Below are 14,641 nucleotides of genomic sequence, written 5' to 3' on the forward strand. Positions count from 1 at the left end.
ATCAATTTCCATTTCCATTCTTAACTGAAACCAACAACCTAATTAACAAATAATTGTTCATGTTATTTGTCGTCTCCAGGCTTACACCTGGTGATTGAAGAACTACCCACGAACGAGTGAACGGGAAGGTAAGAAAGCCAATCTTCATGACCACCTTCAGGCATGCCTTTAAGTGTCTTACCAAAGACACAGCGGCATGCTCTTGAGCGGTGTCGAACCGGCGCCCTTTCGAGTGTCTTTCCAGGGTTCTCTCCACCTGGCAATGCAGCCGACGTAGTATAATTGGCTTAGTATTGTTCATAATAACAAATAAACAATTGATACCAAACAATCGAATGTACCTTCGTTTTGTGATACCAATCATTTTTTAATTTTTGAAGAACAAGGTGCAAGATTAGTTCGAAATGTGACTTTTTGATGCTTTCTGTATTCTGAGATTCTTGTGCGTTTTGAAATCATAACGAAACGAAATTTGAAGTAAAATGAATCGAAACTCTTCACTGACAAAATTATTCCCAAATGAAATATTTCAAATAGATGCTTGGAGTTTCGCTTCGAAGCAGAATATTTCGAATTTCTAAATTATTTTTGTTTTGAACAATAACAACCATAGCAAATAACAAAAAATCTACTGTAGATGTGTGTATGTATGTTGCCGGGGCGTAGTCAGGGGGACAAGGGAGCAACTCCCCTCCAAAATATTTTAAATAAACACTTTAGCCTGTCTTGCAATACTTTTTGACAGAGTTTTTCTATTAATTTAGGCTGAAAGTACTTTCAGAATGTACAATTTGGAGAAAGTTTTGCAAAACTTTTTGAAGGAGATCCCCTACCTATAGTCCTTCCACTGGCTGCTTTGCCTTTGGAGACTAGCTACCAGGCTTACTAACATGTGCAATATGTGCAATAATACTAACTTGCTTTCCCCCTGAAGTTTTGTTGTGACTGCACTCCTGGTAGGTTGTTATGGCTTAGTATTTGTCTTTGCATCTCTCTAATCTAAGCTTACAGTATTTACAATCATATGATAGGTACTTTCTGTGTTTTTAACAGTCACTAAGAAGACGTGTTTATTCGGCATAGGCCTACGATAGTTTATTGATAATGATAATAATCTGATGACCACAGAATAAAGCAGAATGTTCTTGAAGTTTTTGCTACTGCTATCCATCCTTCTTCATCCCGACACATATCTCGCAATTTCCTCTTTCCAGCCAAGTGAGTGTTATCTTCTATCTTGAATGACAGCTGCAAACGATACTGAAAAGTTTGGGTGTTCATCAGGACAATTATCGTTTTTAGCACTAGTTGCTACGTTCATCTGATGAAATTGAAAGTAAAATTAACAACAAACAAGATGGTTTATTGCTTCACTGACGTTTCGCGCACCATGACAATGCGCATCCTCAGAGCGAATAACGTACAAAATAAAACTTCACCAGGTTATATACTGCAGTGCTACTAGTGCTAGAAACAAGTTGCAAACGATGTCATTCAATTGGCGTTATAGTATCATAATATGTTCTTTTGTTTGGGAATCACCCAGTTACAACAATCGTCACTATGATATCATAGATTCTGTACCTTAAAGCAGGACTTCTCAAACTGTGGTCGCGACTCCCTCTGGAGTTGCGAATAGAATTTACAGTATGTGGAAACAAATTGTCTTGTTACACTTTCATTCTTTCCACATGAGTCCAAACCTGAATACTGGTAGATACGAAGTATAATCAAAACAGAGGTGGGCCATTAGCGTAGCCAGGAAGGGGGGCATGGCCTTCCCAAATTTTCAAAATTTGGATTCCGAAGTTGAGCCCTTTGTTGAAAATATAATAAAATTTGTAAAAAATTATATTGTTTTCCAAGACATCTGGCTATTAACACTTCCAAGGACTTGTTTTAGACACACAGAAAGACACCAATAAATTTTGCAAATCATAAATCGCGCAAAGTTTACGCGATTTACTCTTCTTTTAACTAATCTGTAGAAGCAATTTCAGAATCGCTTACTCTGTTTTAGTTTTTATGTAGTTTTTGAGTAGCTGAGTTTTTGGTGTTCTCTAATTTTAGCCGCAGTTTTTGCCCGTTCGTGTGTAATAGCTACCTTTAATAAGTTAATAGCTGTTTATCTGCTAATGAATTTCATACAAATATTACCCTAAAAAGGTTTCCAGAAAGCGCTTAATCCAATATTTGAGTGTAATTTTGCAAACATTTTCCGAGGGAGCATGCCCTTGGATCGCCCTACAATACACGTGCCTTCAGCACGCTCTAACCCGCCCATTAGTTTTATTGCTTTCCTTGCTCAACCCACCAGGATACGCCACTGCACATCAGGTGACGATGTCTTAAATCAAACACTTTGTCGTTCTCTTCAATTCATCAAGCATTTGGTCCTCCCAATGTTTTTTCTGGCTACGCCACTGAGGTGGCTATCCGATAGTTTAAAAGTAGGGTGCTACCCTCTACCGCTACTCCGGATAAAGTAGCGTGGGCAGTCGCTATTTCTTCCGCCACCTTTTACTTAACTGACACAAAGCGCTCTTTATTGTGACGTCAAAATGACCTTTGTGTACTCTGCTATTTCAACGTCGTTATAGAAAACAGGTTCTAGGCAAAATCTATTGTTACGTATCTTCCAAAAATACGAGCCTTTCAAAATGAGAGTCACTAAGTCCTGCCCGCTTTCGCTTCAGCACATATTTTCCTACAGAGAAAGATCTCTCCACCGCAGCACTGGAAGGAATGGGAAGTTGAATTTAACGAAGAGACGTTAAAAATCAGCACTGGCAAAGGTCAAGGGCTTGTTTCTGTCTGAAAAAAGACTACAATTGACTTGTCTTTCCGTACCGACGTTTGATGCGGTGGCACCAATATACCAAAAATTCATCCTCGGAGTTGTAACTAGTGTTGAACTAGGGATGGGCAATTTAGAATAGTGGATTGAAATCGATTCGAATCATAAACTATTTAAATAATTGCAATCCAAAAATAAGATTAAGTATTCGGTTGTGTGAGAGTCGTCGTTTCAACTTTGATAAAAAGTTTAATGACATTATTTTTTAAATAAAAAAGGACAAACTTTTAGAAAAATCTAGCAACCCTCTAAAATCTGGCAACACTGAAGCCACATTTGGAAAATCACGTCAACAACCTTATTGTTGTAGCACATTTATAAACCTAAAAAGGTAGTCAGTTCTCACGTAACCAGAAAATTGTACACAAGCTCCACATTTAGCATCAAAAAGTTTGGTTTAGTAATTTTCTATTAGTCGTGCAACTCAACGTGCTAAAAGTAGCCATGCAGAAAACAACTCACAAAAACAATCAACAGTTTACCTCTAGTAAAAACAGAGAGAGACTGTTCACCAGGCATTTGGTAATAAAATTAATAAGCTTTTTTGCAAACACTCTATAAACTCAGACCATAAAATTACTTGGACCAACGCCACCATTCTTAAAACTGAAAAGGATTATACAAAAAGATTGTTCACAGAAAAATGGTACATAAACCAGAAGGCACAACATGCTCTTAACCAAAAAGATGGTCAGAATTTCCCCTCTGTGTACAACAAATTACTTTAACTTTAGCTTCACCTTTTCCATTCTCAGTGCGTCTTCTCTACCATTGTTATTGCTAATCCCATTGCTTTCTGTCTTGTCTGATGTCTTTTCAACGTTTCTTGACAGTGGCCCAATAGATAGATAAATTTACGCTGCGGGAAGTAGCCTACTGGTTTTAGGCATTCACTGCATTTAGTTTAACCTCTAGGTATCGTTGCGTGTTTTAATTCTGATTCTTGCTGCTTTACTTTACTCATTTTATCAGTATGTTTTTGTGTTGTGCCATCGTTGCTGAACAGGTTGTATTAACCTGTTTTAGCCACCTTGATAAAGTCAGTCGTGCTGACTGACGAAACGTCGGAAAAAAAAGAAGCTAGTTATCATCTTTAACATCACGAGGTAACTTAGTAAATAGTCACCAGAAGAACGCAAATTAAGTTTACCTCTTTTGTCAACGCTGAAGCACATTTTGTGGCTGGCAGGGTCAATGTTTCAATAAATTTAATCTAAATCGCTCAGGTACGCTTCAAAGAGGCGAAAATAAAATTTACAATTGATTTGTTTGTTGAAGTAGACACATTCGTGCATGGGGTGATTTCCAAAATAATAGGGTCCAGTAGTTTTGTGTTTTCGAAACGTTTTGATTGAATTTTATATTGGTGGGTTAGTTTTAAAATGGCTATCACAGATTAAACTTCTAAAAAAAGAGTTCGAAACACTTTGTCATGCAGATCAAGTTAGATTAATCAAGTCCTGAACAGTCTTTAATATGGTTACTCGAAATTCTTGGTGGTCTGCTCCTGTTTCGTTTTCCATTCACTTTTTCTTGGAGTAGTTGTGTTTGAATAAAAATATTGCGAATCATATGGCCGTCATACTTCAGTTTTCCTGTTTTAAATATTTGTAGAATTTCCATGTTTTCCATTTCAGTTGATATAAATCTTCCATATTTTTGCTGTTTGTTGACTTTTCTCCTTTCGCAGCAGCCGCACAATTTATCTGCAGCAACGGAACCACAATTCCTATGGAAAAGTTTTGTGATGGAAACAATGACTGTGACGGAAGTGACGAGTTGATGACGTCATCGTCGCCTTCAAGCAAGACGACAAAAAGGTACTTGAGAGAAAAGCTAGAAATGATTTATAGAATCTTTATTCTTGGACTGAGAACGCTTTTTGAAAGGCTTAATCCTGGCAGTTTCGCATACTTGTCGAGGCTTAAAAGTTTAAATCACTGACATATGGCCAGTTGCCGAGATTGACGGAGTGAAGTTTCCGATTGTTGAAGTCTTGTTGCCGGGGAATTATTCCATCCATTAGATGTTACTGAATGGAGACCAGTTTTTGAAGTGCGTTGCTCAAGCGCACACCCCGAGTGTCGAACCAGCGTCGCTTGATCTTGAAGTTTTTTCGTTCATAAAGTCAGACGCTTAGCCAACAGCTATCCAGGGAAATATAATTCCAAAACTGTACATCATTAGTTTGGTTTGAGTAGAGACGTTTTTTTGATATTGCCGGAAATCAGGGGTCCACAAATAGTGGGTCGCGACCCAAATTTGGATCGCGAAACTATCCACTCTGGATTGCAAATCAGTTTAAACTTACTATAAATTTAACTTGCTTGGCAAAAATAAATGCAATCATTTGCTCTTTGATATGCTAAATTTCATACAATTTTTTACAAAAAAATTTATACTTTTAATGGCAGTACACTATAAGGGGCAATGATAAAATACAAATGTTTGAATTTCGCTATGATCGCTTAGACTCTTAGAACATTGTTGCTATGGGTAAAATAACATTCAGGCCAAATTTTGCGCTAAAATGAGCTCAACTTCCCTGCTTACGTTTTTTGTCAATTTTTAGCTAATTTTGACTATAAAAACTATACACTTTGCATAGTAAAAAGTGCAATTGTATGTAACACTAACCAACGTTTAAATATTCAAAGAAATTTTATTCAAACGTTGCGATGCCTTACCATGAATCATTTTTATTGTTAATTGAGACTGAAGTGCCTCTTGGTTTTACATGTTAACATCCTGCTGCTGGTAAGCTGCTGCATCTAGTAACTGCTCCTTGCCTTGTAACCTGTTACCTCTGTGCATGTTTTATTCATGATCTAATTCCTCTTTCCATTGACTAAATACTCAGTTTTCAGTTCAGTTTCCCAATCAATCATATGATAGTAATTCGTTGCCTGAAAGTTTAGCTTTGGAAAAATTACTATCCTGATAGGATTCCTGAAAAGTATGTACATGTCTTTTCTATCACCTCTGTATCTTCCACTACTTCGTCATCTGTTGGTATGCGACGATTTTATCAATGTAAGACTTCCCATCACCCTTTTCAACTTTGAGAAACTCTCATCTTTAGTTCTTGGAATGTAGCCTACTGATCGTTTAGCTTCCTAATTTTATTAACAAAGTCTCTACTCACTGCTTCGTCTTTATTCACACATGGCAAGCAGTTGGTTTGGATGAGTAAAAACGACATTTCTTTGCACTCCCTCCTTTACAACCTTCACTTCCTTGCGGTTGATGTTTCAACAACTGCAAGCATACAGAAGTGTTGTGTAGACTGTAGACCAGGGGTTCCCAAACTTTCTGTTCATCGGTACCCTTTGGTCAAGTTATAGATTCGCTCGTGTACCCTCAAAATTTTTTCATATTTTTAGCTTTAGAAAGTTTAGATATTGCAACAAATTAACAGTAGAGCTGCATTAGAAGACTGCATACATGATATTTTGTACCAATCAAAGCACACAAAGTTATTCATAACAATGTAATCCAAAATTAAACAAACACTACTATCAATCAAACAAACAATACATCAGCTGAATAAGCCCAGCAATCCTAGCTAATGTGATGGATGAGCCTGCTTTTTCGCAACAAGCTCATTAATACGAGGTGAAACATTAGCAACAGCACAACGAATATCATGTTCAGATGTTTTGAGCTGTGATCTGTTTTTTGATTTGATTCCAAGCAGCACCGAAAACGTTGACTCTTTGTAAACCTTTGTAATTAAGGTTCTCATAGCAATCAATCAGCTGTTTTGTCTTGTGTGCTGTGATTGGACAAAATAAGTCATAATGTGAACTTGGTAGTTACTGTATTTGCAGTTAAAGCTTCTACTGGGGTGAAAATGTGACTTACTAAGGAGTTCTTAATCTCAGGTCTTCAAATTATTAACATCATCAGGTGATAAAAAATATTTTAAGGCAGATTAGAAGTTATGGAAGGAATATCCTTATACTTAATCTAATGTACCCCTTGAAAAGTTGAAATGTACCCCTGGGGGTACATGTACCCCAGTTTGGGAACCCCTGCTGTAGACCATCTGTCATGTACAAATGTCTCTTGATTGGCACCATATTGGCACAGAGAACATTGCCACATTTGCACAGAGCACACAATGAATATAGTATAGGCTTGTCACCAGTATCAAATTATCTTGGCATACCTCTTTCAGTCACTTGAAAAAATAAAATCCTTTTCTGACTAAACAATGCAGCTGCCTTTAAATAAAACCTTAGCCTTAGAGCCGGATTATTTTTTGAATAATGTTTTTGATGTGTTCATTTTCTTGAGAAAATTCAGAAACATTTATCTTCCAAGCTTGAAGCTACAGTGACGTTGATCCATAGCGAAGTTTATATTAAATCTTCTGTCATTAGGATTGTGGTGATTAAATTCTAGTTGGAAAGGAATGTACTATGGAGGCATCAATAGTCGTTGCATCTCGTAGTTTACTAAGATCCCACTTTTTGCTAGAAATGTTGGGTGCAAAATCCAAAATAAAAACTGTTTTTGTTATTTTTTGTAAGTTATAATAAGTTTTTAAGATTAAAGTTTGTAATAAAAAAAATGTTTCTATCAAACATTAACAAATTATGTTCATGTTCTCCAGCTGCAAAAAATCTTCAAACCTGGCTTGTGAGATTGATGTGGGATATTTGTGCAATCAGACAGTCACGTGCGAAGGCTTGGACCCTTGCGCTGCTGGATGTCGCACTCACTATAGATGCAACGACAAAAGATGCGTCAGAAGAGAAACAATTTGTGATGGCGACAGCTGCAATGGATGCGATGAGGAAGACGGTTGGGAAACTGGAATAGGTTTCAAATGCATCAGGAATGGGTTACAATGTCGCATCCCTCAGCAGTTGCTGTACGATGACGTAGAAGACTGCGACGAAGGAGATGATATGTGTTTTTCATCACCTGTCGAGCTGTTTCAATTAACGTGAGTTTTGAAAACCCAGAGCCGCTTGCAAATTAAATCAAAGTGACAGCAATGGACGTTAGCAGTGGTAACAATGGTGTTTTACAAATACTACTGAAAGATTAAACGATTTTTTGGTTGAAGGTTCATTATTGTTGTTTTTGTCTTCCCACAGTTCCTTTTCATTGTCGCGTTTCAACGAATCACGTTGCTTTATTTGTTTGGATCGCTCTATGATTGTACCACGTCATAAAGTGTGCGATGGCGTCATTGACTGTTCTGACCTCACAGATGAATGTCTCTGCGAAGGGGAAGTGCCTGATATACCTGATATATGCAGACAGGTGGTGGATCCATTTACATACCCTGCGAAGTAAGTAGACCTACATTGGAGTCATAAGGCAAAATATAAAAGAATTCATTTTCTTCTCTATACCTGTTACCAAAGGTCCAGCGAGCAAAATTCGTCATTTTCCATTCAAAGTTCAAAATTTTTGAAATTTAACGTTAATAAATTCAAAGTTTTTCCTTCAACGTCTCCGTCGTCGGCTCAAGCTCGTGTCCGAGCATCAGTTTCGTCTTCAAATCGAGTTTGATTTTGGATGGTGAAATCGTATGTGGCATTGGAAGCGCGTGACGCGACAATTTATCGAAAGACAATTTATCGAACGACAGTTCATCGAACGACAGTTCATCGAACGACAGTTTATCGAAAGACAGTTCATCGAACGACAATTCATCGAAAAGACAGTGTATCGAAACGACTGTTTATCGAAACGACAGTTCATCGAACGACTGTTTATCGAAACGACAGTTTATCGAACGACGAAGCACATATGCAATGGAATACTCAGGGGTTAGGGGTTAAGGGTTAAGGGTAGGGGTTAATGGTTAAAGGTTAGGAGCTAGGGACTAGGGGTTAGGGACTAGGGGTTAGGGACTAGGGGTTAGGGACTAAGGGTTAGGGACTAGGGGTTAGGGACTAGGGGTTAGGGACTAGGGGTTAGGGACTAGGGGTTAGGGACTAAGGGTTAGGGACTAGGGGTTAGGGACTAGGGGTTAGGGACTAGGGGTTAGGGACTAAGGGTTAGGGACTAGGGGTTAGGGACTAGGGGTTAGGGACTAGGGGTTAGGGACTAGGGGTTAGGGACTAAGGGTTAGGGACTAGGGGTTAGGGGTTAAAGGTTAGGGGCTAGGGGCTAGGGGCTATGGGCTAGGGGTTAGGGAGTAGGGGTTAGGGGTTAGGAGTTAGGAGTTAGGGGTTAGGGGTTAGGGGTTAGGGTTGGGGTTAGGTTTAGAGTTAGCGTTAGGGTTAAGGGTTAGGGGTTAGGGGTTGTGGTTAGGGGTTGTGGTTAGTGGTTAGGGGTTAGGGGTTAGTGGTTAGTGGTTAGGGGTAAGAGTTAGTGGTTAATAGTTAGTGGTTAGTGGTTAGTGGTTAGTGGTTTGGGTTTGGGTTTGGGTTAGGGTTAGGGTTAGGGTTAGGGTTAAGGTTAAAGTTAGGGTTAGGGTTAGGGGTTAGGTTTTCGATTAACTGTCGTTCGATAAATTGTCGTTCGATAAACTGTCGTTTCGATGAACTGTCGTTTCGATAAACTGTCGTTCGATTAATTGTCGTTCGATAAACTGTCGTTTCGATAAACTGTCTTTCGATAAACTGTCGTTCGATAAACTGTCGTTCGATAAACTGTCGTAGTACCTTGGAAGCGCAGTCTATAATGGAAAAGGCGTGGGAAAAAGTCACATTGTATGGAGGGTGGGAGACGTAAGAGTTTTAGCTGTTCTTTTCTAGTGTTTTGTTTTTCTTGGGCTTTTATTTCTTTCTTTTTTTCTCGAAAAGTTCCATGCCTTCCCTGGTTCTTTTTCTCCAGAGTGATCTGTTACTAGAAAGTTGTTCACATGAATCCAGATCAATGTTTGCATGGTTGAGGGAGACTTCCAGCTTGTCTTTGCATCTCATTTTTGGTCTTCCGGGGAGGTCTTTTCCCTGTCTCCAGTTCACCACAAAGCATTATTTGAGGAAGCCTCGTTGGGTCCATTCGCACAACATGTCTTGTCCAGCAAAGGCGGCGTTGCAATATTGTGGCTTCTGAACTGGGAAACCTAGCGCGATCAAGAATTGCATCGTTTGTGAGACAATCTTCTCAACGAGTGCCTAGTATTTGCCTCAGTTGCCTCTGCTGGAAATTTTTAAGACGTTTGATATCACGGCGGTATAAAGTCCAGGTTTCACAAGCATAGAGAAGGGTGGGTAAAACGTCTGCCAGGAAGACCATAATTTTTGTACGGATAGATAATAAGATATAGCATGGTTGTTGAAAACATGATGGTTAAGTCTTCAATAGACACAATTATTATTATTATTTATTTGCGTCAGACAAAGTTATCCATATCCACAACAAAAACAACAAAATAATACACAAACTGCAAATGCACAAAGGTCACAGAGAGTTACTTTGGATGCCATCAGTTTATGAGCTCACCAAATACCTAACTTGCTGTTACAAATTTACATACAATGAGCGTTGGAAGAATTGAAAGTATTCAGAACGATAAAAACAATCAGATGACATCAGGTCTGATATAAAGCGATTTGAGGAGTGAATGCAACGGTTGATAAACGAAAACATGTTTTTCCTCAATAAAGCATCAAACGTTGTTATATTATTCATTACTTGATATTCACGGGCACTGACATAACGAGGCAAGTTGTGCAATATTCTAAAAGAATCATTGTAAGCAACACGTAATCGTTTTATACTACAAGATCTAAACTTGTTGCACAACTGGGATGCGTAAAAGGACATACAATAAGAGCGAAATACAATGTTTTTTAGCCCACTGAGAGCGTACCTGCCTTGAAATATCTTTTTCATCTGAGAGAGAACTCTCAATAAATACAACCCAATCAATGTGCTGCTTTTATGTGATGTTCAATAATCAATATGATCAGACGTTGAATTCAATGTAAAAATGACAGATTTTGCTGTCATGGGTTACATCAATTACATAGTTTTTAGTTCAATTATATTTCATTATTAAAATGTGTCATTGCATTGTTGTAAAATTTGCAAATTTATTTCCAAATGTAATTAATTACAGGTTTCAACTACAAAGTTAAATATTTCAAAATTATATCATGTGTGCAGCTTGACACATGTAAATGTAGTTTGGTTCGAATTGTTTTTCGAAATCACAATTACATTATACAACAACAAAAAGTCTCAATTACAATTACATGAAAATTTTAATGAGAGTTAAATATGAGAAATGGTTTCCTAGGAGTGACAACGATTAGCGCACATCACATGAACTAAACTCGAATTTCTATATCCAGTATAACATCTTAGTTACTTGCATATCATTGGCAACAGATAGAGTTTTAAAAAGTTTAAAAGCTTTTCTTATGTACACATGAAACATAGTTTTAACCAAACTTTAATTAAAATTTCTGGATAATTGTTTTAACTTTCTGAAACGTGCTGGCTTTTCAATCTCAGGTAAGTTGCACCCAGCATATCATAAAATTACGTTTTCCTGCGCTTACTTGCTTTAGGATGGCTGAGGTAGTGTAAAATGTGGAAACCCTGCATTTCCTATTTCTCAGGGGGCCACGCATGTCTATGACGAATATTTTAAAAGCTTTGAATCATCTAGGCGCAGTCATACGTAATCAATCAGGTGGTGACTTGCCGCGCTCACGATGCTGGCTTTGTATTTGTCATCCTTGCACCTTTTAATCGATTTTGGATTCGATCAAACAACACGCACTCACGTTTGTACAAAAATGTAAATGTGTTTGACATCACAAAGTTTATGCGAAATTTGGATCGATCGGTGTAAAATGTAAATCAATGACAGCGGACAAGATGCTTCCCAGAGAATGTGGGGAGAGGGAGGGAGATGTGAGAAAGGAAAGGTGAGAAAAAAAATGAGGGGTGGGAGGGAAAAAGAGGAGGGAAGTTGTCAGCTGCGTGGCCGAAGGGTGAGAACTTTTGCGCGACACTCTAAAGGACCTCAGTTCGATACCGCTTTAGAGCACCAGGCTGTGTCTCGGCGAAGACACTTTATGGCACTCAAAAATAACAGGAATACCGGACGCGATAGTCGATGGTCATATGACCCTTTCCTGTTTTCTGTTGTCTGCAGAGTTGCTTTTGTAATCGCAGTATGTTATTGCAATGGGCCAATAAATAAAGTTAAGTAGTTTGTGAATGGCAGTATCTTACTGATGGTTGGTATGTTTGAAACACATCACTATGGACTAATAATAAAAACATCCACTTAGAAATCCTATTGATTTTAACATTGTCGGCACAGAAACAACACTGAATGCAAAGTTGGTCAAGTGGTTTGCAACGACAACCGTTGCATCGAACGGACTTCTGTATGTGACGGCAACGTTGATTGCACGGGAAAGGAAGATGAAAGGTCAATTTATAAAATTCTGTTCTTCACTTTGTGACCATTAGTAACGATTATCATATTTGTCTTCTAGTGCGTGTTTGTGAGTAAGCTTTACTCGATGGTGCAACTTCTCTACATTATCATTATTATTATCATTATTATTATCATTATTATTATCATTATTATTATCATTATTATTATCATTATTATTATCATTATTATTATCATTATTATTATCATTATTATTATCATCATTATTATTATCATTATTATTATCATTATTATTATCATTATTATTATCATTATTATTATCATTATTATTATCATTATTATTATCATTATTATTATCATTATTATTATCATTATTATTATCATTATTATTATCATTATTATTATCATTATTATTATCATTATTATTATCATTATTATTATCATTATTATTATCATTATTATTATCATTATTATTATCATTATTATTATCATTATTATTATTCGTGCCAGTGAATAACAACGATCAAGACAGTGAAGTTATCGAAATAAAAGGCAAAAAATCATGATCTCAAGCAGAGTGGAAACCCACTATCAGTTTTATTAACCTCGTTTTGCTAATTATTTAACTTCAAAGCGTTAACTTCAAAGCGTTATCATTATTATGTATCATTATTAATTATTATTATCATTATATTATTATTATCATTATTATTGTCATTATATTATCATTATTAATGTACTGTATCATTATTATCATTACTATATGGCCAAACTCCAGCACGCAGGCGATTGAAGCTAAGAAAAGGTTTCCCTGCTTCAGTTGTCCCACTGGTCAAGATGAGGTTGTCGCCAATGTGCGCGTTCAACTGTGGAAGGAGGAGCTGGCAGCCAGAGGACATCGGCCAATATGGAGCTTTGTCCCACAGAAGGCCTTCCTCCCGGAAAGCGCAAACCCTGGAAGCATTGGCGATGCCTCAACCGCTTGAGAACTGGTATTGGAAGATGTAAGACGTTGGTGCGATACTGGAGATATTATTTGGGAAGCACAAGTTGTAAATGTGGACAGGAGCAAACGATGCAACATCTCCTCGAATGCCCTTTCCTAAAAGCAAGATGATCTGTACAGGATTTAGCCGAGTTCACCGATAGGGCAAGAGCTTGTGTGATGCTTTGGGCTACGGCGTGTGACAAACGATGAAGAAAAAGATTATCATTATATTATTATTATATCACATGTATGTATCATGCACGTTAAGGGTTAAGCAAGTTGTTTTATTCCAAGTTTCTTACTAAGGACATTTTAAATCACAAACTTTTAATTTTTCAAGTGGAAAGAGCCTACGTTTTAATTTTACTCTTCTTCACGGCTAACGTGCTGTGGACAGTTAAAGTAACAAAATTTTTAATTGCTTTTCCAACCACTCTGAATTAAATTTTAATTTAAAAACATATTAAATTTCATTATCAAAATATTGTTCCTGGAAATATAATTATGGCAGTTGAAATGCATATAAATTTCTGGTGCACAAATTGTAAATTTTTGCCTCAAATTCGGAAAGATTAATATTATTTGAAAAATATCACTCCCAAAATGCAAAAGAAGCACTTTTACAGGTAAAGTATGTTTGAAATCTTAAATCTACAGTGTAGTGCTTTACTTTGTAGAGCCTAAGATGCAAAACTTTCCTGGCCTTAATATAAGTAACACTGTTTATTTGAATAAATAACTCATAATCAATCTCTATTTGTTTTAATTTAAAAATCTCATTAGGACATAAACGTATTAACATGTTTTAAATACAGCTTGATTGGTTGATTTTGGTTTGGTTTTTGAATCTTTATCCTCGAACTGACAAAGCCTTGATAGGTTATTCCTGGTAGATTCGCATACTTGTAGATGCTTTTGACGCAGGGCCGGTTACCGAGATTGACAGAGTGAAGTTTCCAATTGTTGAAGTCTTGTTGCCAGGAAATTATTCCATCCACTAGGTGCCGCTGAATGGAGAGCAGTCCTGAAATGCGTTGCTCAAGCGCACACCCCGAGAGCCAAACCAGCGTCGCTTGATCTTTGAGCTAACGGGGGCGGACGAAGCACAAAGCCGCTGTACCACTATGATTCAGCTGCTTGTGCTTCTGGCTGATATGTGAGAAGTTTTATGCTCACAAAAGTATAATAGCACACGCTTTTATGCAATATTGTATATCGTTAGTTACTTATACTGCTCGCTGTAGTGTACACCACGAACCAGGGGCGTTGACAGGGGGGTCTAGGTGGTACTTTTGGACCCGGGCCCGAAATATTTAAGGGGCCCGGATTTAAAAGATTCCCTGCAACTTTAAACATTATCAAGATCTTAATATAATCAGATCTAAAGGAATTGTCATCAGAGTTTAAAACAATCACTTCAGCCGTCAGATGTTAAAGTACCGGGCCCCCTTCTTGTGGTAAAATAGCT

At 37.5% G+C, this 14,641-nt stretch overlaps 1 protein-coding gene across 1 annotated transcript in view; it reads left to right on the forward strand.

Annotated features, from left to right (window-relative positions):
• The window catches only part of LOC145770262 (uncharacterized), a 59,833-nt gene that overhangs the window by 25,477 nt on the left and 19,715 nt on the right, over positions 1–14,641 (forward strand). Inside the window, exons 4-8 of the mRNA XM_082581860.1 lie at positions 4,548–4,677; positions 7,476–7,811; positions 7,966–8,163; positions 12,108–12,218; positions 12,971–13,189. Of these exons, the coding sequence (XP_082437986.1) occupies positions 4,548–4,677; positions 7,476–7,811; positions 7,966–8,163; positions 12,108–12,218; positions 12,971–13,189 (994 nt within the window). The remainder of the gene's footprint in view (positions 1–4,547; positions 4,678–7,475; positions 7,812–7,965; positions 8,164–12,107; positions 12,219–12,970; positions 13,190–14,641) is intronic.

The sequence above is a fragment of the Aplidium turbinatum genome, chromosome 5 (assembly GCF_918807975.1).
Source record: "Aplidium turbinatum chromosome 5, kaAplTurb1.1, whole genome shotgun sequence".
NCBI classification, from domain to species: domain Eukaryota; kingdom Metazoa; phylum Chordata; class Ascidiacea; order Aplousobranchia; family Polyclinidae; genus Aplidium; species Aplidium turbinatum.